Below are 26,610 nucleotides of genomic sequence, written 5' to 3' on the forward strand. Positions count from 1 at the left end.
ACACCTTCCACCTCCTCTCGACTCGCACACACCCACACGCCGCTCGCTCGCTCGCTTGCTCTCGTCTCGTCTCGTGTCGTCTCGCGCCGGACAGCACGCCCCATCACCCGCCCGCCCTTCACCACCGCCACCAAGCCCCGGTCCTCCACGCCCATCGTGGGTAGAAGGAGGAGCTGCATATGTGACGAAGGGCGGCCCCGAAACACAAACAAACGCACGCCTCACGACTCTAAACTCCCAACTCGTCCCTCTCCTCCGTCCACTAAAGATACGAGTAGAAGGAAGGAAGGAAGGCAGGCAGGCAGGCACCCTGAAGCAACTCCATCATCGCTCGTTAAGTGAAGAGTGTTGTACTGGAATTCACTGTAACCAAACTTCGTAGCATCGTCGCCACTTCGAAACGTCACGCAAACAAGTCACGTCAATACGAGAATCCCTCCCATTCCTGCGTCACTGCCTACTACTGCAGCTAATACCTCTACTGCCACTACTGCTGCTGCTTCTGGTGGTGGTGGTCCTGTCCTTGGTCCTCCCTGACCCCCGAGCTCTTGAGTGAGGGCGCCGGCTGGTTAAAGAAGCACTGCTAGACGTGACTCCGCGCTGCTGTTGCTGCTCTCAAGGTCGCCCCGTCCTACCTCTTCCGTCACCGTCATCGCCTCCGTCATCAGCTCACTTTTCACCTCGATCAACTTTTAATAGTGACGTGCTAGCTACCCCTTGTCTGCCCGCTTGGTGGTAGTGGTGGTGTCGGTGGTGGTGTACCTGCGCGTGTGTGCGTGTGGTGTGACAGGTGTGGTGGAGGACTACAGGTGTGTGAGGACAGACACACGGACAAGGGTGATGGCTTCCTACGCCACCTACAGGCATGTCGAATTGGACCGTGTGGGCGTGGGGAAGAAAAGGTGAGTGTGTGTATGGATATGTGTGTGTGTGTGTGTGTGTGTGTGTGTGTGGGGGCGGGAACTGGGTGCGTGTTTACGTGTGGGAAAAATTGACACGTGTATCTTTCTTATTTAGTTTAAAGATGTGCACGTCATTACCGCTACACCTGTGGAATGTGTGTGTGTGTGTGTGTGTGTGTGTGTGTGTGTGTGTGTGTTTGTATACCGGAACCTGTGTGACCTGTATTTCTAGGCCTGCCAGTGTCATGAGAGGGAGACAAGCTTAAGGAACAGGACACCGATGCACAGTGGGGGGGAAGGAGAGCGTGGGGGGGTTACCTGCAGTAGCTGTGGGGATTACCTTGTCTCTCTCTTACCGGCCCTCGTCGAGTTACACATAAGAGCCTAAGAACCTTACACAACAGCATAAGAGGACCCATACAATGAACTCGGTGTGGGTGAGTTGGTTAGCCTTGTCGGAGCCTTGCTGGAATAATAATGGTGATATTGATGCTGGTTTTGGTAATGGTAGTAATTAACGACCAGATGCGATTTACGTGACGATAATGGAAAAGTAATGGTGCTGTATAGGAACTTTATATATATGCACTGAAAACAGGAGTAAATACAGTAAAAGCAAAGAATATTAAATAAATTATTGCAGTAAACGTAACAACAATCAATAATACAAACATTCATGCAATACACACGTAAGAGGAACCATACGTTGATTTCTGCATGGCCTTTATTGGTTGGTTATGTCGGAACCTTATTGGAATAACAATGGTGATATTGATGCTGGTTTTGGCAATGGTAGTTATTAATGATCAGCTGGGATTACGTGACGATAATGAGGAAGTAATAGTGTTAGGATAATACGGACCTTTTTATTCATATATACACAAAAACAAGAGAAGATGTGACAGAGACAAAGAATATTAACAGAACATTGCCGTAAACATAATAACAAACATGCTTCTGTATTTCCATTATCCTAAATGTGTAATAGCAACCTTTTTTTATTCAAATATACACAAAAAGCAAGACTATATACAACAGTAGCAAAGAATATTAATAGAACACTGCAGTAAACCTAAGAACAAACTTGCTTCTGTATTTCCATCTTCCTATGACATGAACTCATTTAAGAGGGAGGTTTCAAGACGTTTATCCCATTCTTTTGGCTAATTCTCGACCCTGCTCGGGGGATGGCATGCAAGTGGGCCTTTTTGTTTAGTGTTTTTTGTTGCCCTTGATCAGATTTCCCTTCTAAATGAAACAGTAATACAAACGCACATGCAGAGGCAAACATTAGCATCAGTAACTTCATGGCTTCATAATACACACTGCACTGAGCTTGTCACTCTTCCTAGGGGCTAAAGGCGGCTTGAGGCAATATGGCTTAGCTTATCTGAGTTTGGATACTTAGTCTACAGCAATGGTTAGGTAGCAAGAAGAGGAATGCACAGAAATGTAAAGGAGGAACAAACAGCAGCTAACTTGTTGTGGTTTTTTGTCGAGGCTGTGTGATAACTTAGGTTACATTAAGAGAAAGTAGGTTAGGAATGATTGTTGTAGTGAAGAGCGAAACACACATACACGCACACGCACACACACACACACACACACACACACACACACACACACACACACACACACACACACACACACACACACACACACACACACACACACACACACACACACACACACACCTGCCTCGTCATATAGAGTTGCAATGTAAGTAAGTCGACCTAACCCTCCTTATTCACGAAGGTTCTCTCTCTCTCTCTCTCTCTCTCTCTCTCTCTCTCTCTCTCTCTCTCTCTCTCTCTCTCTCTCTCTCTCTCTCTCTCTCACAAATTCTACATTAAAAGCAACTCGGTAGAACAAAATAAAAAACATGCTCGTGAATTTTACTACTACTGAATTATATGCAAGGTGAAAGATTGTGCCTGAGAGTGAAATGCACGATATTGAAGGTAAGGGGAAATGGAAGCAAAAATAGAACTGTGAATTAACTGATGCTTAGAAATTGTGCATTGAGAGAGAGAGAGAGAAAAAAAAAAATGCCAGTAAATGATATACGATTATCACGTGATTGTTATAAAAATCTGATGGTGAAATAGGAGAGGAAGAGAGAATTGTAACAAAATGAAGGAAAATTAACATGGAAAACAAAAAAATAGGAAAAACTCAAGAAACTCATTACTGTTTTAGAGGAAGAGAAAGAAAATATTAATTACTAGACAAAGAAAGAAGAAAAACGAGAAAATAAGTGAAGAAAAATTGACATGGTAAACAAAATAGAAAAACTAAAAAGAGAAACGCATCACAGTTTTAGAGGAAGAGAAAAAAAAAATAATTACTAAACAAAAGAAGAAAAAGTGAGAAAAAAATGATAAAATAATGAAAAAAAATCGACAGAAAACAAAATGGGAAAAGAAAAGAAATGCATTACAATTTTAGAGAAAGGAAGAAAGAAAAAGTAACAATGAAGAAAAATCGACAGAAAACAAAATGTGAAAACTAAAGAAATGCATCACAATTTTAGGGAAAAGGAAGAAAGAAGATATTTGCCAACGAAAGAGAGGAAAGGAAAATGAGAACAGCAATATGAGGAAAATAAAACGGGGAAGGAAGTAAAGGAAAGGTGAAAGTTGCACGATCTTTAATTAGCAGGAGAGAAGAGAGACGAATGAGATGGAACATGAACGCCAGACGAGAATGGTGAGACATAGACGAAGGGTGGGAAGATATTGATTGTTTCCGATAAGGAGATGAGAGAGAGAGAGAGAGAGAGAGAGAGAGAGAGAGAGAGAGAGAGAGAGAGAGAGAGTGAGTGAGTGAGTGAGTTTATGAAAATCCTGACGTGGCTTAATCCCAACCCTCTAGAACAATCTCTCTCTCTCTCTCTCTCTCTCTCTCTCTCTCTCTCTCTCTCTCTCTCTCTCTCTCTCTCTCTCTCTCTCTCTCCCTAAGCAGTTACCTTGAAGAGATACGTGCGTTGGAAGTGTTACCATAATCCTCCTCCTCCTCCTCCTCCTCCTCCTCCTCCTCCTCCTCCTCCTCCTTTGCCGTCATCGTTATGGTCGTATGAATTACAGGCTTAAAGGCACTATTAATAAATCAGTACACACACACACACACACACACACACACACACACACACACACACACACACACACACACACACACACACACATATGCGTCGGCTTTGCTGCTTTACATGTGTGTGTGTGTGTGTGTGTGTGTGTGTGTGTGTGTGTGTTTATCCACGGCTAGCTTGGAGCCTCACGATCAGCTGTTCTGTGGCGCATAGTGGAGGTGGGAGGAGGAGGAGGAGGAGGGAAGGAGGAGGTGGGAGGAGGAGGAGGAGGAGGAGGAGGAGGAGGGAGGAAGGGAGGGAGGAGATGGGAGGAGGGAGGGAGGGAGGGAAAGAGCAGGCGAGGAGGAAGAGGGAGAAGGGAGGAGGAAGTGGAGGGATAGAATGGGAGAGGAAGGGAAGGAGGAGAGGAAATGAGGAGGTGGATTAGGAGGGAAAGGGAAGGAAGAGGTAGGGTAAATGGGACGAGTTGGGGGACTTGGTATGAAGAAGAGGGAAGGAGAGAAGGAAAGAGGAGAAAGAAGGAAAGAGGGGTGTGAGGGAAGGAGAGAAGGAAAGAGAGGAGAGGGAAAGGAAAGAAAGAGAGAGGGGAGTGGGAAGGAGAGAGAGAGAGAGGGGAGTGGGAAGGAGAGAGAGAGAGAGTGGGAAAGAGAGAAAGAGAGAGAGGAGTGAGAGAAGGAAGGAAATTGTAATGGAAATATGTATTTTTACTACTACTACTACTACTACGTCACCCATTATGCCGTCACTTTAACCACACCCCATTCCTTCTCCCTCTCTCTCTCTCTCCTTTCTTTCCCTCCCTCTCTCCCTCTCTCTGTCTCCACTCCCTCTCTCTCTCCATTCTCTCCCTCTCTCTCCCTCCCTCGAGTGTTGCATGTCCCCCTCAAGACCTTCAAGTGTTGATTAAGAGTTCGTCTTGTTTCCTTCTCTCTCTCTCTCTCTCTCTCTCTCTCTCTCTCTCTCTCTCTCTCTCTCTCTCTCTCTCTCTCTCTCTCTCTCTCTCTCTCTCTCTCTCTCTCTCTCTCTCTCTCTCTCTCTCTCTCTCTCTCTCTCTCTCTCTCTCTCTCTCTCTCTCTCTTGTTTTCTTGATTCCTACTCCTCCTCCTTACACGTTGTTTTCCTCCATTGTTTCTCCCCCTATTCCTCCTTTCTTTCTCCTCCTCCTCCTCCTCCTCCCTCCTCCTCCTCCTCCTCCTCCTCCTCCAGTTCTCAGTTTTCCTTCTCTTCTTCCTCTCTTGTAACGTTCTCCCTCCATCTTTCTTTCCTTCCTTTCCTCCTCCTCCTCCTCCTCCTCCTCCTCCTCCTCCTCCTCCTCCTCCTCCTCCTCCTCCTCCTCCTCCTCCTCCTCCTCCTCCTCCTGCTGGTCCGTCCTTCCCAATATCCTGTATCAGGTATCCATCAGGCCCCTAAAGTGAGTACGCGTGCATACATACACATGCATACACGTAAACCTACACCTTATATGCGTGTGTGCGTGTGTATGTAGTACGTACACTGCATACACTCACGCACGCACACAGCTGATATGTGTGTGCGAGGTTACAACACACACACACACACACACACACACACACACACACACACACACACACACACACACACACCACACTTTTGCTTCCACTGCCACGTATAGCTTTGCCCCCTCCCATCCCTCCTTTTCCCCCTTCACCTCCCCTTCCCCTCTCTCTCTTTTTTCCTACTACAGTGTTGTCACCAGCTTTTGTTCGTCTGTCGCTGATGGTGGCGGAGGCGGTAGTAGTAGTGGTGGTGGTAGTGGTGGTGAGTGATGTGGTTGGGTAGTGGTGGTGGGAGTGGTGATTTGGTACAGTAGCGGAGGAAGGAAAAGGAAGAGGAGGAAATATTAAGATGAGCGGGTTGTATAGGAGGGAGGAGGAGGAGGAGGAGGAGGAGGAGGAGGAGGAGGAACGTTTCAGAAGGTTGAAATGGAGAAGGTATTAGATAGAAGAGGCGGTGATTTTGTGAAGTGGAGATGATTTCAGGATGTGGAAGAGGAAGAGCTGTTATGAAAGGGTGGGAGACACTTTGGGGGTGGAGAAGGACGTTGCAGGAGCCAAGTGGAAGATTTTTGGAATGTTAGGCAAAGGGAAAGATTTAAAGTTCTAGCCAAACCTAACTTAAATCTAAGCAAACCTTATCTTACCTTTCCTTTCCTTTCCTTTCCTTTCCTTTCCTTTCCTTTCCTTTCCTAATCAACCAAATTTAATCGAACCTAACGAAACCAAATCTAACCTAACCTAATCTAATGAAACTAAATCTGATATTTTACGTAACCTAACCTAACTCAGATCTAACCTAACTAATACAAACCAACCCTAACTTAACTTACCGAAAACCAAATCCAACTTAAACCCAACCCAGCCTAACCTAACCTAACCATGCCAAACATAACTGAAACTAACGGCAACCTGACCTAGCCTAACCTAACTGAACCTAACCTAAGAGAATATTTCAGAGGGGGAAATTATGAAAAATAAATAAAGTAGTTTGATTTTTATGGGTAAGATGAAAACAAGCCTAACTTAACTTCAGTGTAAACCTAACTTAACCTAACCTAACTTCAATGTTAACCTAATCTAACTTAACCTAACCTAACTTCAATGTAAACCTAACCTAACCCAACCCAACCCAACCCAACCCAACCCAACCTAACCTAACCTAACATAGCGTAACCTAAAAAGAATATTTCAATAGGTAGAGGAAGAAGTAAGAGAAACGAAATAGAAATGTACGATTTTTATTTATGGGGAGAATGAAAACAAACGCTGAATATGGAAGGACGAATATTTGTGGATTCTACAACGGAATAATACTGTCAGTGGTGTGGATTGATATATTGGTGGTGGTGGTGGTGGTTTTGGTGGTGGTGACCTACATGCAGCAGTGGCAAAATATTCTCTTTTCCACACTGTATTCTCAAACACTTCTGTACTTTACTTTCATTATTTCAAAAGGTTTTATCTAAATTTACACGTGTTTTCAAGTGTTTTATTGTTCTAGAGGTAGATTGACAAGATTTCTACATTATTAACTGGAGAAACACCCTTGAAAACCCCGCTAATCATCTCAGGCCTTGGAAAATAGTCGTGTTGAGAGAGAGAGAGAGAGAGAGAGAGAGAGAGAGAGAGAGAGAGAGAGAGAGAGAGAGAGCAAAGTTTCTGAATATGGACCTTAGTTAGTCATGACGGATGTGAGGGAGAGGGTGAAGCCTTCGCCTTTACTATCCCATGCATCACGCTTTAAATCCGACAAAAACATCTTAATCATATCTAGGTTACTTGTTCTTTGTCCCTCCTTTGTGCTCCTTTGTGGTGGAGCGAGGGTATAATGGCGGCGTTGTGATTGTGGTGGAGAAAGGGTAAAAGTAAATGCAAACTGGGGGTGGAAGATAGTGGCGGTGTTCGCGGCTTATGCTAATGTGGTGACGTGGAGGGAATGGCTGTGGCGCTGGAATGGTGGAATGGTGGTGGTGGGAATGACAGTGACTAGGTAGAAGTAAGTTAGGAGTCAGTGTTGGTGGGGAGTGACGACAGAGGGGTGTTAGGAATAGGTTAGTGTTAGTATTAGTGGTATGACAGGGAAGGATGGAGGAATGAATGTTAGTGGTATGACAGTGAGTGATTTGTTCTATTCTAGGTTAGATTAGGTTAGGTTAGTGTTGGTCTTGGTCTTGGTGGAGTTGACTGGTGGAGAGAGTTAGGAATAGTTTAAGTTAGGTGAGGACAGGTTAGTGTTGCGCATATGACAGGGAAGGGTGGAGGAATCAATGTTAGTGGTGTTGTTGGGGGAGTGGTTTCTTCTAGGTTAGGTTAAGTTAGGTTAGTGTTGGTGGAGATGGCTGAAAGAGAGGTTAGGAATAGTTTAGGTTAGGTGAGGTGAGGTTACTATTGCGCATATGACAGGAAAAGCTGGAAGAATCGATGTTAGTGGTGTTGACAGTGGAGGGGGTGGGGTTTGCTCTAGAATAAGTTAAGTGTTAGTGTTCGTGTCAGTGGGGTTGTCCAGGGAAAGGATTTAGGAATAATTTAGATGAGTTAAGGTTACTGTTGCGGATATGACAGGGAAAGCTGGAAGAATCAATGTTAAAAGTGTTGACTGGGGAGTGATTTGTTCAAGGCTAGATTAGGTTAGCTTGGTGTTGGTGTTAGTGAGGATGACCTGGAGAGGGGTTAGGAATAGGTTAGGATAGGTGAGGAGAGGTTAGTATTACTGATATGACAAGGGAAAGATGGCAGAATCATTGTTAGTGGTGGCATTGTTTGTTGGTTAGGTTAGCTTAGTGCTGTGGAGATGACGGTGAGTAGTCAGGAGTATGTGAAGTTAGGTCATGTTAGAGACAGAGAACAACGGGAGAATCAGTGTAGGTGGAGATGACAGGCAGTGATGGGGGAATCAGAGTCAGAAGTGGCAGCCGTGTTAGTGACGTGGAGGGGAAGAAAATTAATTACATTGAATTTGGGGGTGCGAGCAATGATGTATCCCTCGTGTGGCGGTGACAGTCTGGGCTTCACTCGTTCCACTCTACATCAGATAACTGAACTTAAGCCGAGAAGCTGTGGTATTGTAACCAGGCAGCTTAGTCAAGACAAACAGTAAGCCAGCATGTTAAGATATATGGCTTAACCACCTCTCTTTGCCTTTGTCCTGCAGTGGCGCTGGTGGTGATTGTGGTGGTGGTGTATGCAATGGTAATGCTAAGCTCTAACGTGAAGGGTTGTTGTAGTAATGGTTATTGATGTTGGTGTTGTTGATGCAGTTAGTGCTAATGATGACAAAGGGTTGGAGAGGGGGAAAGATGGAGATGCGGTGATGGTGGAGATACAAAGGGTGGAATATCGATACAAGTGCATGAATATGGTGAGAAAAAAGATGGAATAAGGATAGAGGGAACAGAAATGCATGATTATGGTGAAGAAAAAGATGGAATAAGGATAGAGGGAAGAGAAAAAAAAGATAAAGCAGAATAAATGAGAAAAATGGAATAGGGAAAAAGGAATAAAAGGAGAAAGTGGAGGAAAGTTGGCGTAATGATAGAAGAGGTGATGACATTATTAAAAGGAGCGAGGGAAAAGTTACACCAAGGATAGAGACAAAGGAGGAGGAGGAGGAAGAAGAAGAAGAAGAAGAGCAGGAGGAGAAAGAGAAAGAGGAGAGAGTTAAGGGAAAAGAGAACAATTATGAAGGAAAAGCGAAAAACCGAAAAAAAGGTGAAGAAAAACAATAATTAAAGATAAAACTAAAACAAAGAAAGGAAAAACATAGTAAAAATAAAGGCAACTTGAAATAGAACACAAGAAATCAAAAATAGTGAGGAATGAAGAGAAGGGACAGAAAATATGATAAGAAACTGGAGGAGGACGAAGGAAATAGAAACGAACGAAATAGTGGAAGGGTTGCAATGTAAGGTGGATTTTTGGGGGATGGTGGGGGATACGTGAATGGCCCGGGGTGGGGAGGGGGCGGGGAGGCGAGGTGGAGGAGGGTTGGGGCCTGAGTAGTAGGGGGGGGGAAAGAACTGTGGGCGTTGATCAATAGCAGAGACGCAGCCTCCCACGAGAGAGAGAGAGAGAGAGAGAGAGAGAGAGAGAGAGAGAGAGAGAGAGAGAGAGAGAGAGAGAGAGAGAGAGAGATTCACTGGGTACGTACAGCAATTGGTAAACGCACACGGACCGAAATGGTTTACACAAGCACACACTTACACACGTTCATGGAAATAGTTCGTGACGTACACACACACACACACACACACACACACACACACACACACACACACACACACACACACACACACACACACACACACACAGTAATGTCTTCGTGTGCGTGTAATCAAGGAAAGAGTCGTTTATGTAAGTAATTTAAAGGTGACTAAATTTACCTACATGGCCGCCACTCTTTGTGTGTGTGTGTGTGTGTGTGTGTGTGTGTGTGTGTGTATTAAAGAGAGAGAGGGGAGAAGAATTTAGAGCGTGTAGTAATAAGGAAAATGTTATGGAAGAGGAGAAGGAGGAGGAGGAAAGGAAGAGAAAGAGAGGAAGACATTTCAACTAAGGCTTCATTTGCAATCAAGATAGAAGTCTTTTCCCTTCCCTCCCTTTCCCTCTCCGCCCCGCCCACTGCAGCTCTCCCTTCCTTCCTTCCTCCTCCTCCTCTTCTTCTTCACTCTCCTTGCCTTGTCTCTTCCTCCTTTCCTCCTTGACCCTCTACCCTGCCACCATCCTCCTCTAATCTCCCTTCCTTCCTTCCTCTTACCCTTCTTTACTTTCCTTTCCTTGCCTTGTCCCTTCCTCCTTAACTCCTCTAGCCTGCCGCCATCCTCCTCCAATCCTTCATATTTATGCTTGCCTGTGTCCTCTCTTTTCTCCTTCCTTCACTCTCACTTTAGTTTTTCTCCATCTTTGCTGTCCTTTTCTCCTCTTCCTTCCTTCCTTCCTTCTTCCTTCCATTCCATATCATCTCTTCTTTCCTTCCCTCTTTTCCTTTTTTCTTCTATGTCTTTCTTTTTCTTCTATATCTTCCTTCTCTTGCTTTACATGATGGTCTTTCTTTTTTCTTTCTTTCTTCATTTTCTCTTTGTCCATTTCTTTCTCTACCTGTTTCTGTCTTGTCTCTTACTTTTTTCCTTCCTTATATTGTTTTCCTTCTTTCTTCCTCCTAACCACCTCTTTCTTATCTTTTCTTTCTTTGTTTATCTCTTGTTTTGTGTCTTCTTTCTTTGCTTCTTTCTTCTTTTTCACACCTCGAACTTTTGCTGTCTCTTTCTCACTTTTAATGTTTTATTCTCTTTCCTCTCCTTCATGTCGTCATTTTCTCTGCCTTCCTTTTCCTTCGTTCTTTCTTTCCTTTCTCCCTACCTTCCGGAACCTTTTTTTTTCTTTATTTTATTCCCGCAGTTTACACCTCTCTCTCTCTCTCTCTCTCTCTCTCTCTCTCTCTCTCTCTCTCTCTCTCTCTCTCTCTCTCTCTCTCTCTCTCTCTATCTATCTATCTATCTATCTATCTATCTCTATCTCTCTCTATCTCTCATTCCTTCCACCCACCTTCTGTCTGTCCACCCTTCTTTTCTTCCCCTTCTCTTTCCCTTTTTTGCAAGTCATTTATTCCTCCCCACACTATTCCGTTTTCTGATGTTTACCTCCCTTCTCTCACCCTCTCCCGTCCCTCTCTCGCCTTTTCCCTCTCTTCTGACCTCTCTTCCTCTCCCCTCTCTCCCTCTCTCACTTTCTCTTGATCATTTAAAAGTTTATCTGCTTTACACTCTGCGCGGCAACACGTTTTCTTCATGACCTCTAAAAAATGTGGCTTTATGAGACATGACTGATGTGAGAGAGAGAGAGAGAGAGAGAGAGAGAGAGTGTGAGAGTGTGGACGCGAAATTGGAAGGTGGGAATGTTTATTAAATGGAGGAGGAGGAGAAGGATGTGATGAAAAGGGGAGAAATGTGAGAAGGAAGATATATAAAGGAAAGAAGGAAGGAAGAGAGGGAAAGATGAAGAGAATGATTAAACGGAGTGAATGAAAGAGGTGGAGGTGAGAAGAGAGAAAATAAAGGAAGGAGAGAGAGAGAGAGAGAGAGAGAGAGAGAGAGAGAGAGAGAGAGAGAGAGAGAGAGAGAGAGAGAGAATAGTGATAATGACACGTTGTTATTGGCAGTGCTGGTGGTGATAGTTATAATGTTGATGTTCTTGTTTTTGTTGTCTTCAGAAGGGGCGAGGCGTATGCACATGTGTGGCTTCTGTGTGTGTGTGTGTGTGTGTGTGTGTGTGTGTGTGTGTGTGTGTGTGTGTGTGTGTGTGTTTAAAGCCAAGTCTTTGTTAGAGTGCATGCTTTCGTGTGTGTGTGTGTGTGTGTGTGTGTGTGTGTGTAACATGTCTTTGTTGTTATTAGTGTGTGTGTGTGTGTGTGTGTGTGTGTGTGTGTGTGTGTGTGTGTGTGGTGGGGTTGTTGTGTATTGTGTTGTTGTTGTTTTTGTTGTTGTTGGGGATTATTAGAAGCGCGATGCTGTCTTTGTTGTTAAGTGTGTGTGTGTGTGTGTGTGTGTGTGTGTGTGTGTGTGTGTGTGTGTGTGTTACATCACTGAAAGTCTCTAGGGCTATGTAAACCTATTAGGTGTGTATTTTTTATAGGTGATTAGGTATTTTTACACACACACACACACACACACACACACACACACACACACACACACACACACACACACACACACACACACACACACACACACACACACACACACACGGCCCGGTAGCTCAGTGGTTAGAGCGCTGGCTTCACAAGCCAGAGGACCGGGGTTCGATTCCCCGACCGGGTGGAGATATTTGGGTGTCTCCTTTCACGCGTAGCCCCTGTTCACCTAGCAGTGAGTAGGTACGGGATGTAAATCGAGGAGTTGTGACCTTGTTGTCCCGGTGTGTGCCTGGTCTCAGACCTATCCCAAGATCGGAAATAATGAGCTCTGAGCTCGTTCCGTAGGGTAACGTCTGGCTGTCTCGTCAAAGACTGCAGCAGATCAAACAGTGAATTACACACACACACACTCTCTCTCTCTCTCTCTCTCTCTCTCTCTCTCTCTCTCTCGTTTTGCAGGGAATCATGGAAATTGCATCGCGGTGGGTCACTGTACTCAAGGAGGAAGAGAGAGAGAGAGAGAGAGAGAGAGAGAGAGAGAGGTGGAGGAATGTTGAGCAGTATTCCATCCATTTAACATTCTCCTCTCTCTCTCTCTCTCTCTCTCTCTCTCTCTCTCTCTCTCTCTCTCTCTTTCTTTCTTTCTTTCTTTCTTTCTTTCTTTCTAACGCTTCTTAGTCAGAGAGAGAGAGAAAGAGAGATTCAACAGATTAAATAAACTCGGATGGAGAAAATGAGGTGAGATGTTAACCGTGCCGCAACTTACTTAAAAAGAAAAAGAAAACGTTACGACCCACCATTAGAGAGAGAGAGAGAGAGAGAGAGAGAGAGAGAGAGAGAGAGAGAGAGAGAGAGAGAGAGGAGGGAAGGAAGTGAGGGGGGGTATTCAGCGGGTGACATACTTGAAATTCATCTGCCGCAGTTCTTTGGCTCCAGTCCTGCCTTGCCTCCCAGCCTTTCTTGTGCCGCGCTGCTGCTCCTCTTGTTTACTCATGTAGCCTCCCCTGCTGTCCCCGCGACCCGTTTCTTTCTTCCTACCGCATGAAAAGCGAGCGAGAGTAAAGAGGCGTGAAAACATACGGCAGGATGTTGGGAAAGACAGGAAAGAGAAGGTAAAACGAATGAAAGGAAGGAAAAGAATGTTATAAGAGTTCTACGTAGAGTTTAGTTACCAGAGCGAGCGGTTTGGTTTAGGCTTGAGTCACCCTTCGTTGCTATCCCACTGTACCCCAGCGCCTCGCCCTCCCGCTCGTGTTGACAGCTCAGGATCGTCACAATCGAGTAGCTCATTATTATGCATGCCGTGAGTCACCTTAAGCTGGGTAAGCAGGGGTGCAGAAAGACAGAAATCAGTCCAAGGTGTTATAGTGAGGTTATGGCCAGGTAGTGGTGTGTGGCTGGCTTATAAGGCCTTGGCGGCACCACTTTTACTGTCACCAAATGAACAAGTGATTAGTATTTTGGCCTTGATTATTTATTCCAGTGGTGAGTAATGTGGAGAAGGGGTAAAGGGGTGTGGTGTTCACGTTGTTTGTACACCAGCAGTGCCGTTGAGTGATCCAGGGTGTTGCCAGATCGGTGGTGGGCCGCGCCGCACCGTAGGGGGAGGATCCTTGGCAGTTTGAGGTCGGGTGGAGAGGAGTGTAGACGCGCAGTGATTCTTTCCTCGTGTTCTGGAAATTTCATAGAAACTTGTGATACTTTGCAGTTACGCGTATTCTAGTGGACAAAACTTTTCCAACAATTTGATTTTGTTGCATTCGCGCAGACTTGGTGTTGACTTATGCGAGTCCTGATTGTTACGAAGTCGGTGTTGAGATAAACCTGTGTGACAATAGTTATACTATAGGTGTCGCCATGGTCAGGTATTGTTGATAAGGTTATACGTGACTGAGTTCGGGGCGATGGGGCGGGGAGAAGGATGTTATTTGTTATGGATGACATATGTCGCACCTTGTATTAACAATTTTCTAATTACGAGTCAGTTCTGTACGTTGTGCTAGCAGGTGTGAAATAAAGGGTTAGTGTATAGTATTTTGTTTCTGACTGATGGATTTGCGTCTTACCATAACTGGATTACCATGAAACTTGTAAAATATTCTTATTATATTAGGATTTGTTTAAAATACCTTGACTAAAAAGGGATAATACTTTTAGATTATACCGAATAGATTGTGACAATATATGTTACCTTGACTGAATTTAAATGATACTTATAAATATAAATTCCGGTGTGATACTGTAGCAGTATTAGCCAAAGACACAAAACATATACGTACATACGTATGGGAGTAAAGTCATGGGCGTGGGCGGCAGATATGGTTCTCATGCCACACTCCTCGGGAAGAGACAGTTTGCAACGCTGCTCCACGAACGCCAGCGCCTACATTCAACCGTTTTTTCCCCTCAATTCCCCACGCATAAGCAGTCGTGGATCACCTGACTCGACGCGAGAGAAAACACCATTTGCTGCTCACACAATGGGAGCTACAACAAATATTAGTTGAGGTGCACAAGATTTTCAGGCTGACGCTACCTTCTTTATATTCTTTTTTTAAAGCATTTTGTAACCAAGCTCCATTCATCGGCATTCATCCCCGAGTGGGGGGAAGAGTGGAGTAGGTGGGGGTAGCGGAGGGGCGAGAGGTAGGAAGAGCAGCCACTCCGCATCTTCCTCGCCTAACTGCTCCCTCCCCCAGCCAGCCGGCAGCCCGCGGTCAGGAAGTGCAGGAGGTGGTTGACTGCTGCCGCGGTGCACACGTCGCCACCGTTACGGAGGAGCACGCAGCCCCTCCCGCTCATCTCAACCATCTGCCTTGCCTCGTGTATAGTCACGCATTGGATATGGTTTCAGTGCTGCAGTCTTTTGCGTAGTATAAATCTTAGTGACGTGGAGCTGCTTGCTCACACGAACGGATCAGCCATGTGGTTGTATTGAATGTAAATGTATGCAGCTGTGGATGTGATATTCATTTATATACATACACACTTAGGTATGTACACTGGAGAGGTTTATTTTCACTCAGTGCACATGACTGTGCACGTATACAAACAGTTGTACACACGCAGTACGTGTTAGCACAGCGTCACCTCCACCAGACACGTGTCCGTCACGGCATTAAACCTTGTGTACACAGCCATTAACAATAAACATTCTGGTCAGCCATACATAACAGTACGCGACATGAGTGATGAGGGCGCGACATACCTAACATTGGTAGCACTGCACTGCCGCCAACCCTCTTATGGGAGACAAGCCGTGCGTCCCATTCCTGGTGTCCGTTTTGGGAAATGACTTACCTTGAGAAGCTGACTAACATGACGCTCAAGTAATCTGTCTCTGTCTTTGTCTCCTAACCGAGAGTGGGTAGTGAGGGAGGGTGGTGATAAGCGGATGGGCAGCCGGAGCACGTGGGTAGCGGTGTAGGCGCGGGCCTTGGGCGTCACCTCCGCGGCAGGGCAGTAGGTGACTAGGGTGTAGGCGGCTTATCATCCCTGTTGTAAAAAATATAATAAGGACAGTGATATTGTACGCATGAGATGAATATTACGTTACTGCGCAGTGACCTGACTACGGCGTGACGCATGTTGCAGGGTCAACCATCCGCCAGGCGGAAAAATGAAGCTCAACGCTGAGGCTGAACCTGACAGCCGCACGGTGAGGCAAGTAGTGGTGCCACGGTGTGCTTGGGTTGTGGTTTTCTGTGGTATGATGTGAAGCGATGTTTGTGTTGAGTTAGATAATGTCGTCACTTAAACTGTATTGTAGGTAAATTTTACGTTGTGTCACTTTTCAGGATTATGGTATCGTACCATGTAGTGAATGGTGTTTTGTGTATGCAATAAGGATTGTGTACTGTGGTACAATGTATTCTTTGTATGTATTGAACACTGGGAAACTGCGACTGGTTGAATGCCCTGGCCTAGAGGGCCAGAGGCATTCCACGGTCCGCGATAGTCATGATAGTAGCTATTGTGTTCAAAACTGTTCATCTTCATCTGGACTATTGTTTGACGTTTGTGTTGTGACAGTTACGTGCTTGTTGTGGGTGTAACTAACTGTCCTTATTTTTACAGGGTGCTGAAACCGCCTGGTGGAGGATCATCCATTGTCTTCGATGAGGAGGAAAACAAGCCCATCAAGAGCAAGCCCCAGCCTCAGCAGCAGCCGCCCAAGGAGGATACCCCACAGGCTGAGACAGTAGAGAAACAGGCACCACCACCCCCGCAAGAGTCAGGAGACGCCAAGCCTGAAACCAATGGTATGAACTCCCATGACTCTGTCAAAGAGGATGCTGCCGCCTCTAGGGACAGTTTCCCTAGTTTCCCTTCCGCCCCGCCACTAATGGTCAGCACTCGCCTGCACCCAACGGGTCCCCAGCTGTTAATGGGTCAAGTGCTATTAATGGATCTGTGAGCAGTGGCTCCACCAGCAGCATGTCTCCATTCCCCGGAGGCACCCCTAAACACTTGAACACCCAGACGCGCATCTTCGGGGAGGATCATAACGTCCTCACACCCAGGCGTCGTCTGCGGGACCATGAACGCAGCAACATCTTCGCTGATGAAGGGGCCGCCAACGGCACCCACAGGCCAGGTGAGGCTGCCCCTCCATATCTCTCTCCTTAACTCCTGTGATGAATTTAGGCTAGTAAATGTTATCAACCTGTAGAGAACTCCCTCTGACAAGTAACCGTCTCGAGTATGAAACTGTCGACTGTAGGTAGTTTTAACTTGAAAGGTGACGATACCAGTGTTAAGTGATCTTGTAGAATTCTTGTAATATTTGTATTTGGGCAGAATTTTGTTAATTTTTTCATACTGTTTATACAATCGGTCTTCAAGAAAATTCATTACTCCTAATTTACACCAAAGAATCAGAAGAATAGCACCCTAAGGACATTTGTCAATATAAAGGTTATAACTACCAGCAACGTCTAGCAACCCCAAGGCAATACAGCAGTTGAGTGCCATCCGTCATAGCTTCTATTCCCGTCTTCATATAGGAATGTCTTAGACTTACTGCATGACAGCCCATTGGATGGCCAAATGGTTACAGCAACCAACAAGGAAAGGCATAGTTTTACTGCTCTGAACTAAATAGTTTTGACAGAATACCTCATTAATGCCTAACACTATTCTGCCAAGGCTGTTGATGTAGATGAATATTACTTCATCGGTATAGAGCAGCAAAAAGATGGAAACTTTCTGTTGATTGGCTCAGATTTTCAGCCTCCCTCTGTGAATGTTGTGAGGCAGTGCATGGAGGCAGCTAATGTTAATATTTCTTCAGTTCTAGCAAGTTGTGTGGCATCAATAGAGTTAAGTAACTGGAACAATTACATCAATTTATCAAACTAAAATTTGGGTTCTCTCCACAGTGTAGGATTAATTAGTAACTTGAAATTCAAAGGTATTGATTACCTGAAATTATTCCTGTTATTTAAGACTCTTGAGCAGCTCAGGACCAGTATTGCTGTAGCATCATCCATTGTTATTTGTGGTATTATTGCCATATTTTAATCCTTTGCTCAGAGCATGATTAAATGTTCTTAGCTGTGAGAAATGAATGGCTCAATTGCTGCAGTGAGTTCATAGTGGAAATACCTTGTCAATATGAAAGCTTTTATTTTCTGATTATCTTCAAGTTGAAATACAGTTTTCATATCTGAAATATACAAATGTATCTACAGGTAACAAGTAGTATTTATACACTTGCAGGTGTTTCCTAGTTAGTAAACCATGCAGTTTTTACTTCCCTGCTTACTAACCCTTTGCTGGCTAAGGCTGTGCCTCCCTCATTGTTGCTTTATTTACTATATACCCTCATACTAACCTTTGTCTCAGATGTTACTAGCAACCAAGGAAAGGTAACTGTAAGGAATGTGTGTGAATGACTTGCTGAATCTCTTGGTTGTGTCTTCAAATTTTCTGTTAATAAAGTAAATACCAGTATCACTGACACTCATATTGATATTAGTAGGTAATATAACACATTGAAATGTAATAATGGATTTCATTGTTAGAAGGTTGTCACTTTTCTTCAGAAATATTTTATTTCATCCATTAATTTCATTAATGATTGCACATGTATATGACATTTTGTCATTATTTTATTATCTTTAACAACTGCTTCATTCTTTTTAATTATTAGCTGTTCATTTTTCTTTGCTTTGATTGGATTGATTTATTCTGACATCATCCTGAATGTCTCTGCATACATGGCAAAGGCGTAATTGATAAGAAAATGTGTGTTATTAATTGCAGTTTTTACTTGTTGTGTGCAGGAGCATATCTTGGTCACAATCACAAGACTCGCTAAACTCTAGGCATTGATGGGGAGCTATATGGGTTGTCAGTCATTGTAGATAATTTCAAACCAGATGTTACATGTACTAAATTTTCCAACACTTATTACAGTTAGAACGCTTGAACTAGAAAGAAGGCAATGTTTGGATTGGAAGAGGTAGAGACTTTCCTGCTTCAGATCTATTTTGGGGATAAGCTGCCAAAGGGAGTGAGGTGTCAGGAAGAGATAGGGACAGCTCACCATCAAGAAATGAGATCCTGACTTTATAGTTATGATAAACTTGTGCAAGACGTCTCTTAACGTCTTATACCATTCTCTCTCTCTCTCTCTCTCTCTCTCTCTCTCTCTCTCTCTCTCTCTCTCTCTCTCTCTCTCTCTCTCTCTCTCTCTCTCTCTCTCTGATTTTTAGGTAACTTAGGTTAGCATATAGCATAGTAGTTTGGAAAGAGGAGGCTTTCTTAGAATAAATAACCTTTGATTTGATGGTGTTGTCTTGGTAGGGAAATCCCAAATCCTACATTCTTGCATCACTTAGGTGTGGTGAGTATGAAATGATAGAAAAAAAAAAAGTGTATTAAAATGAAGCATCCAGATAATTGAGGTACAGTATTGTACATTGACAGGTTTTTGTATGTCTGCATTTATTCTTTCTGAGCTTTTATACATGTATGTGTATATTTGTATTGGTATTCACTTAAGTATTTTTGAGTTAACTTAATGAAGGCATATTTAAGTATTCTCATTTGCAGCAGCTTTTATGATGGAGGATATAAAGACGTGGTACATCATGTTATTAAGCTTAAGTCCTTAACTTATTTCCTTTTCACTTGCGTTTCCCAAGAATTTTGTATCATAAGTGTAGCCTTGAGAGCACCGACTGGCTCACATGAAGGTGCTTTGTTTGTGTAGCTTTTACTAACACCACCTCTTTTCCAAGGCAGCCTCTAGGTCAGGGTGGACAGTCTGTTAAGGCAAATAACATCCACACATAAGTGCATAAAAAATATGTACATATGAGTAACATTTCTCAATAAGGAATTTAACTATGAAGTCCTTTCATCCAGAAGTATGTCCATGGTATATCTTGAACAAATAATTTTAGTGTTAAAAAATTTATCATTAATGGATTTTAAATGATATTTGGCATTATTTTGATCTGTAGAGGCTGTCTGGTGAGCTGCTAATCACTTCTGCAGTGTGTTGGTCACTGCACCAGTGATCTGACACACAAGCACACCACCCAGAGTAAAAACACACACACACCCCAAGTTCATCTCCTGCAACACACCACTTGGGACAGGATTTGGGAGGCATTGCACAGAGTGATTCACAAAAAAAAAAAGCATCAAGGCTGGCTGTCTGGATGATGGAATTCAAAGGCTTTTCTACAATATTATGTTAATGTCATGTTCCTTGAATTATGAACCATCATTTAAATGTTCAGTATTATTCCTTTTTTGTCTAAAATTACCATCCTGACAGTCTGTGTGGTACGTTTCTTAGTTGAGCTTTACACTTGCCTATGCTGAGCAGTGGTGTGTTGGGGCGGTGGCTGAGCGAGTGTAGTGGGTCAAGGTGTTAACACTGCCGGGCTCTCTCTTGCCCCACCCTGCATGCACTCAGTCTTTCGACAACCACGGATGCGGCGGGATCCGGTGACGGGTGTGGGGGTGCAGTGCTGGGACCTCCACGCCCCCCGCTGTGCACCCAGCAAGTGGAAAGGTAACATAGAGCAGGAGTGCAGGATGTAAACTTTAGCTGGGAAAGTGATGTGCCAGGAAAGGAAGCTGTTGATTGTTAGCAATGCAGTCATGCGATGTGTTTTAGCGTTCATGATGTTAAAGTGAGGCATTACTAAGAATGCACATCTTGAAAATGATTGCCGATCATTTATTTCTTAGCTACCAGTTTTATGTTCCTCATGAGTGATTCTGTGAGCTGACTGGGAATGGGCATGTGGGAAAGTCATGAAGAAGAAGAAAAAGAAGAAAAAAACATTGCTTTGTAATGAAGTTGGCTTGCAAGGTTATGTGGTAGCATGAATTTGTCAGAAAATTGAGTGAGGCAATGACCATGTGTCTAGTAATTTATGGGATTTCCCGTGTTGATACTCGACTCCAGACATAATGTGCAGACTCTGACTGATTCTTGATTGTTTGAGTGTCCAGATGAATGGCAGGTTTCTGGTTTAGCATTATTTGTTCATTTTAAAGTTTTGATTTATTTATTTTTTTTTTATTTAATTATTTTTTTATCTTTTTTAGTGTACAAGTAGGTACAGGCATACCTTGCATAACGAATGGATTAGGGTCCAAAAAAGTGTTTGTTATGTGAAAATTTTTTGTACAGGGTCCTAGGATAAGTAAAAAATCTTTTTAAATAAAAAAAAAAAAATAAAATAAAAAATCTGAACACATCAAATTCGGACGCGGCAGTGGGTGGTGGTGGTGGTGGTAATTTGGCGGCGTTTTCAAACTCGGCCAAAATTTCCCCTATAAAGATTTTGTTATAGTGGGGTTTGGTGTTCATTATGTGATTTAAGGGTAATAAAATCAAACATTTGTTGTGGCGAAAATTCATTGGGTAAATGTTCGTTATGCGGAGTTTGCCTGTAGTTTCTCAGTTGGGTTAAGATCATTCCTATGAGTTTCACTCAACAGTTTTATAGTTGTCCAATCTCTTGAGTAGTGTGTGACAGAATTCCATCCTGCATCAGTATGTGTGTGATTGTTTTGAAGTTACTCGGGTCAATAATGGAGCAGCAGTTTTTAGTAGTGGAACTAGTTCATTACTCTTGTATTCTGGAGCAGCACCATTATGGCTCCCACTCTGATAGTGAACCTAACATTATCTATCCCATAAAGTAAGTTACTGTTGCCATTAAGAAAGCTTTGTGCATGGCCGTATCCAAATCATTTTACTGATTAAGTATGAAAAACAAGCCTTGGTGCTTAATTAAGGATTGTGGTAACATTTACGTACATATCTTTAAATGGCAGTCGGGTAAGCTACTGCTTCCAAGTCTCCCAGCCTGGAGAAAATCGGAATTCTTGTCTCACTGCCTACCCTATGGCTCAAATCTTTAGTCTTGGTAAATATTGCTGCCTGTTCTCACTGAACTAAAGAGTACATAACCCTATCATGCCTTCTTCATTAATGAACAGTGTATACAATATATTGTGTGACCATGGTGCTGGACACAGCATTTGCAGCACCTGGGTTTGATCAGACTTGATTCAATGTGTTTAGAAATACCTAACGAAGTTAGACTTTTACACTGGATAGGAGCAGATGTCTTTATAGCATTTTGATAGTTTGTGTATGTAACATAATTTTTTATACTCTCTTAGATATGTAAAATTAAGTTTGTCATTAAAGTTATTAGGTCTATAAAGTTAGGACTGTTCCATTACCTGGGTATCAGGCAACCTGGAGGCCAGAAGGCAGGTGTCTTTGCAAAGGTTTGTCAGATAAGCAGCATAATGAATAGCATCTGAAGCACAGACCAGGATCCATAACATACACGGCATTGCTTGACAAACCTTAATATACTTGGTGCACTAACTGTGACTTGCTGCTGTGGCTTGAAGCTTTCTTAGGTCGCAAGATGCACAAGTGTCTTGTATGTGACACTTGGACCTCCTAGTGAGGCTGGCCCATGTTTGTGTGCACAAGTGTGTGCATGCCTGTACACACGTGTGCACATCACTACACTCACACTGACTGCACTTCTATCCTTAGCTTGTAATTTTTCATCTTGCTTTTATTGGTAGACTTGATTTTATTTTAGGTGGTGGTGATGGTGGTGGTGGTGGTAATGGTGGTGGTGGTGGGGAGGGGGCAATTGTGGCGGCAGCATCACTTTTACTTTTAAAGTCAGTGGTTCTTACTAATCTATAAATGCAACTTCTTCCTTTAATGGGACTGGCCAATAGAACACTTCTGTTAACATGTCACAAAGATAAATAGTTAAGAGGGACACTGTAGAGGTGGAGGATGCATATTGTAGCATTGAGAAAGTAAATTTTCAAATGTTATAATTCAGCAGATCCTCTCAGTCTTCAGAGTTTTCTGTATAAGCATAGGGACCCATTCACACACATCAGTGCTGTGTCCAATTAGAGCTTCAGTGTTAATGAAAAAAATATATTACATTGAATTCATCTAACACATTCACACATGTCCAGCACAGTATTGTGTTTTGAGTCATTCACTGGGAAAAAACATCATCACCACCAATTTCCTTCAGTGTTTCATAGATGCCAGATGAGTGCTGTGAGTTTGTCTACAAGAGAACATAATTATGACTTACATATTCAGTTTGTTTGGAATCATACTGTTCTGCATGAATTGTCACAACCAAAGTATGTAGAGAGCAGTCCCTAACAATATATTTGGAAAAAAAAAGTTTCATCATCAATGACCTCCTTGTATAGAGTAGTAAACTCTCCTTCACATCCTCTTTTATTCCACACTTCATTTTTCCTTTTTTCTGCTTTTGTGCAGCCTTTTCTTCTTGGAAAATTATGGCAATTATTGCCAGTTCAATGTCTAAAAAGTTTGCTATCTTGGAGATCATTGATTTTAGGCTGTACTGTACAGATGTGTGTGAACAGATGTTACTGACACCACTGATGTGTGTGAATGGGCCTTAAGCCTTTCAGTTTAATATTTTATTTCCAGAAATGTGAAATTGTTTTGTTCTAATTTTTACATAGTTATATCTTGTAAAAATTTAAGAGAATAATTATTGTGGTAAAAGAGATTTGAACTAATAGATGTTAGTGTAAAGATATCTTTAATTTATTAGAATAATTCTGAGATGATCTGTAAAGTGGTCCTTCTGAAAAATTTCTTGTGAAGAGCTTGAGTTGTAGAGATTCATATAACTGTTTCTTAGCACAGAAAGTGTCTTCCTATTGCTTTCATTGAGTGGAGTCTTTATTTTAAAGTACGTGGCTTTTTCTGATTCTGTGCATGTCATGGTACTTATGACCACCAGGATATGTGCTTTGGTAATAGATTGCGTGGTTAAAATTTACTCTAAATCCATCATTACATAAGATTTATGAGTAGACATGTACTATTGATAACTAATTTCTTGTCAAGTGGACACTTCCTGAGGCTAAGGCCAGAAAAGTAAGCAGTGAAATGATGTACTTAAGTCAGAGTGATAGTAATGACATGTTTTAATACCCACAGCAGATAGCTCTAGCAGCAACAGCAGCAGCTCTTGCCCCAGCAGTGGCACCCCAGAGGCCAGGACACCCGAGCAGGCTCCTCAACCTCAGCCACCACAGCAGCAGCAGCAGCAGCAGCGGCAGCGTGTTCCACCTGGTGGCTTCTCCACTCGGCTGTGGTAGTCGCCCTCCTCTGCTCTTCTGCTTATTCCTCCCTTTTTTTCTTGCTACTCCTTTGCCTTCTTCCCTCCCAACTTCACCACCAATATCCCTCACTTATCGCAACATTCACAGCACTAAGGCCACACAGCTTTGAGTTTTGAGTGTGAGTGTGGCAGACGCAAAATAAAACCATCAAAATATCAATACTTCTTGTCGATGTTACTTGACATTGTCCTGTAAGTGTTTGTCTACATCCAAACACACACACACAAACACACACGCATACATTATTTCATCTTTGATTTTATCTCTCACTTTCTCTCGTTATTTCACTTTATTTTTTGGTGTAAGATTCTTCACTATATATTTTGTAAGGGAGTTTTCTTATGTTGTGGTAGAGGTTAATGTGGTTGTTTAAGATAGAGGGAACTTTACTGTCATAATTTCTTATTTTTAACACGTACATAATTATAATAATGCAGTGCCACTCTGTCCTACTACTATTAATAGCTATCTTTTTGCTGTGAGTCATGATAGAGAATTAACTGTAGCTTTTCCCTAACTGAGCAGTACCTATCCTAGCCTGTACTGTAACTGCTTAGTCCTCTTTGTACCAGTGGGCCAGCAGGAAACCAGTCCCAAAGAGTGTTGTGAATCTTTCTGTTTGCTTTTCATCCCTGAATGAGCAAGGCCACTTCTGCATCCCATAGAAACAATACCTAGGGAGAGGCCATGGCAAACAACTCTTGGGTGGTGGTGGTCACGATTGAGGCCACACTATGGTCCATTCTTAGCTTTCAGTTGTGTCAAGAAGGTATAAGTATCCTATTTAGCCATATTAAGATTGCTCAACCAGTTTTGCTTTTTCCTTCCTTCCTCTTGAGCCAGGTTAACCGAGGTCAGGATCAGGTAGAGTGTAAGGACGACTATTCTCACGCACCAAAAGAAAAAAAATACTTTACTTCTTATCCATTCCATGTTAGCATTAAGCTCCTCCTAATCCTTGGAGACACTGCTGCTGCCAAAGTAAATTCACAAAGTGATTGAAGGTGCCTGGTAATCCATCCACATATCATAGCATCACTTGGAGGTCCCATGAGGAAAGTGTGTGGAGCCTCCCTGCATCATCCCATGTCACACCCTAACCAACACCCTCCCTTCCTTATTGTGGATCATTTATCTACTACTACATATTATGAAATCATTTTGGTAGGCACTGTTAGCATCCCTTTTCCTTGATTGTCTGGACAGCATTCCAGCGACTGTGATAATTCTTGTGTTAATTAAGAGAGAGAGAGTGTGGCCGCAAGGAAGGTAGAGGTATATGCACCTTCTGTAAAGTCCTGCTGCTTGCTTAGAACTGGCCCCGTCTGGCTCTATAGTAAAGCTACTTTGTATTAGTTTTAATAAATTAATAATCTGTCAAGGGTTTTCATCTACATGCTGTTTAACCTTGACTGGGTTGTATTATATATGGCATATTTGTTGTTTTATTTCTGAATTGCCCAACTATGAAGAGTGTGGAAGACATGATGTGAATATGGTGGTAAGGTTGTTGCTGGAGTTATTGAGATGGTAGTAATGAGTGATAGAATGGATGGGTAACATGGACATTAATTTCTCCATACATAGGAGACATTCAAGCAGTAAGAGTTAGCTGCCTGGGAAGGATGTGGGTTAGTTTGGAAAGAAGTGCTTTTAAGTTGCCTTATAGTTTGTTTTATTGAGTATTGATTTTAAGTAAAAAATTAGACAAAACACTTAAACCTGTCTCATAAGTCAAAGCTATTGGCAAAGGTGGAGACGTACATTGTACCAGTGTGTGGCCTCCGTGCTCATCTCTGTCTCATGAGCCTGAGCCTGTGGTGCATGATATCTCTGCGAGCACAACCTTAGTATTTCCTACTCAGCTGCCAGTCTCCTTGCAGACCCAATAGTTAGCCATAGGACAGAGACAGAGATATTAAAATGTCCCTCTTGAATAAAGTCAAAAGTCATAGGAAGATGGAAATGCAGACACAGGCTTGAAGTTCCAGAGTTTACCAGAGAAAGATAGGAAAGATTGAGAGTACTGGTTAACTTTTTGTGTTAGAGAGTTTGGCAGAATAAGGGTGAAGGGAAGAAGAAAGCCTTGTGCAGTAAGGCTGCAGATATCTTCAGGTACCCATTTATGCAGCAACCTTGAAGTATGGAAAGTAAAAAAAAAATAATAATAATAAAGTAACGGATGTAGCATACTTTTTTTTTTATGAAAGATGACCACTGTTCAAAGATAACAAGAATAGAAAAAATAAATACTAAATGAATGGATAGGCAGAAACAAACAGTTGCTTGCAGACTTTATTTGTGCATAAAAATATATATATTCCTTTGTATATAATAGGCAGATATATCACGTTACTGCACGGTATCTTGCATAACAATTCCACGGTCATATTTGTTAGAAGAAAATTAAGCGAAACATGAATTTAAATTTCGCGCGCACAGGACAAGTTTGAGTGAACAATGCATACAAAAAACTATTTCTTGAGAAGAATACCGTTATACTTAACATAACCTGATCTCATACAATTATAATGAAACTACAGAAGAACTCAAATTATGAAGCACTAAATATTTACGGAGGAAGAAAACAGTCACAGAAAATGAGTCTGACAGTCCGCGGCGGCAGCGGTAGTGGAGGAAAAAGGAGCAGGAAAATTAGTCGCCGTGTGTGTATGTGCGCGTAGCTCACTTGTTTGCGTGGACCGTGGACCTGTGAAGCCCAAGCCTTTTGCAATATTATATACTGTGAGTACTGTCCAACGTCATTCGTAAACATAA

General features: G+C 42.9%; 1 protein-coding gene across 1 annotated transcript; it reads left to right on the top strand.

The window, feature by feature from the left end:
* Positions 1-25,266, top strand: LOC123520524. The gene is made up of 6 exons (XM_045282847.1): positions 1-902; positions 15,730-15,798; positions 16,213-16,460; positions 16,496-16,732; positions 20,069-20,167; positions 23,648-25,266. Exons 1-6 carry the CDS (start codon positions 841-843, stop codon positions 23,806-23,808), a joined length of 876 nt encoding a protein of 291 aa, XP_045138782.1. The 5' UTR covers positions 1-840; the 3' UTR covers positions 23,809-25,266.
* The last annotated feature ends 1,344 nt before the right edge of the window (positions 25,267-26,610 follow it).

This window comes from Portunus trituberculatus, chromosome 47 (assembly GCF_017591435.1).
Source record: "Portunus trituberculatus isolate SZX2019 chromosome 47, ASM1759143v1, whole genome shotgun sequence".
In the NCBI taxonomy this organism is placed as follows: domain Eukaryota; kingdom Metazoa; phylum Arthropoda; class Malacostraca; order Decapoda; family Portunidae; genus Portunus; species Portunus trituberculatus.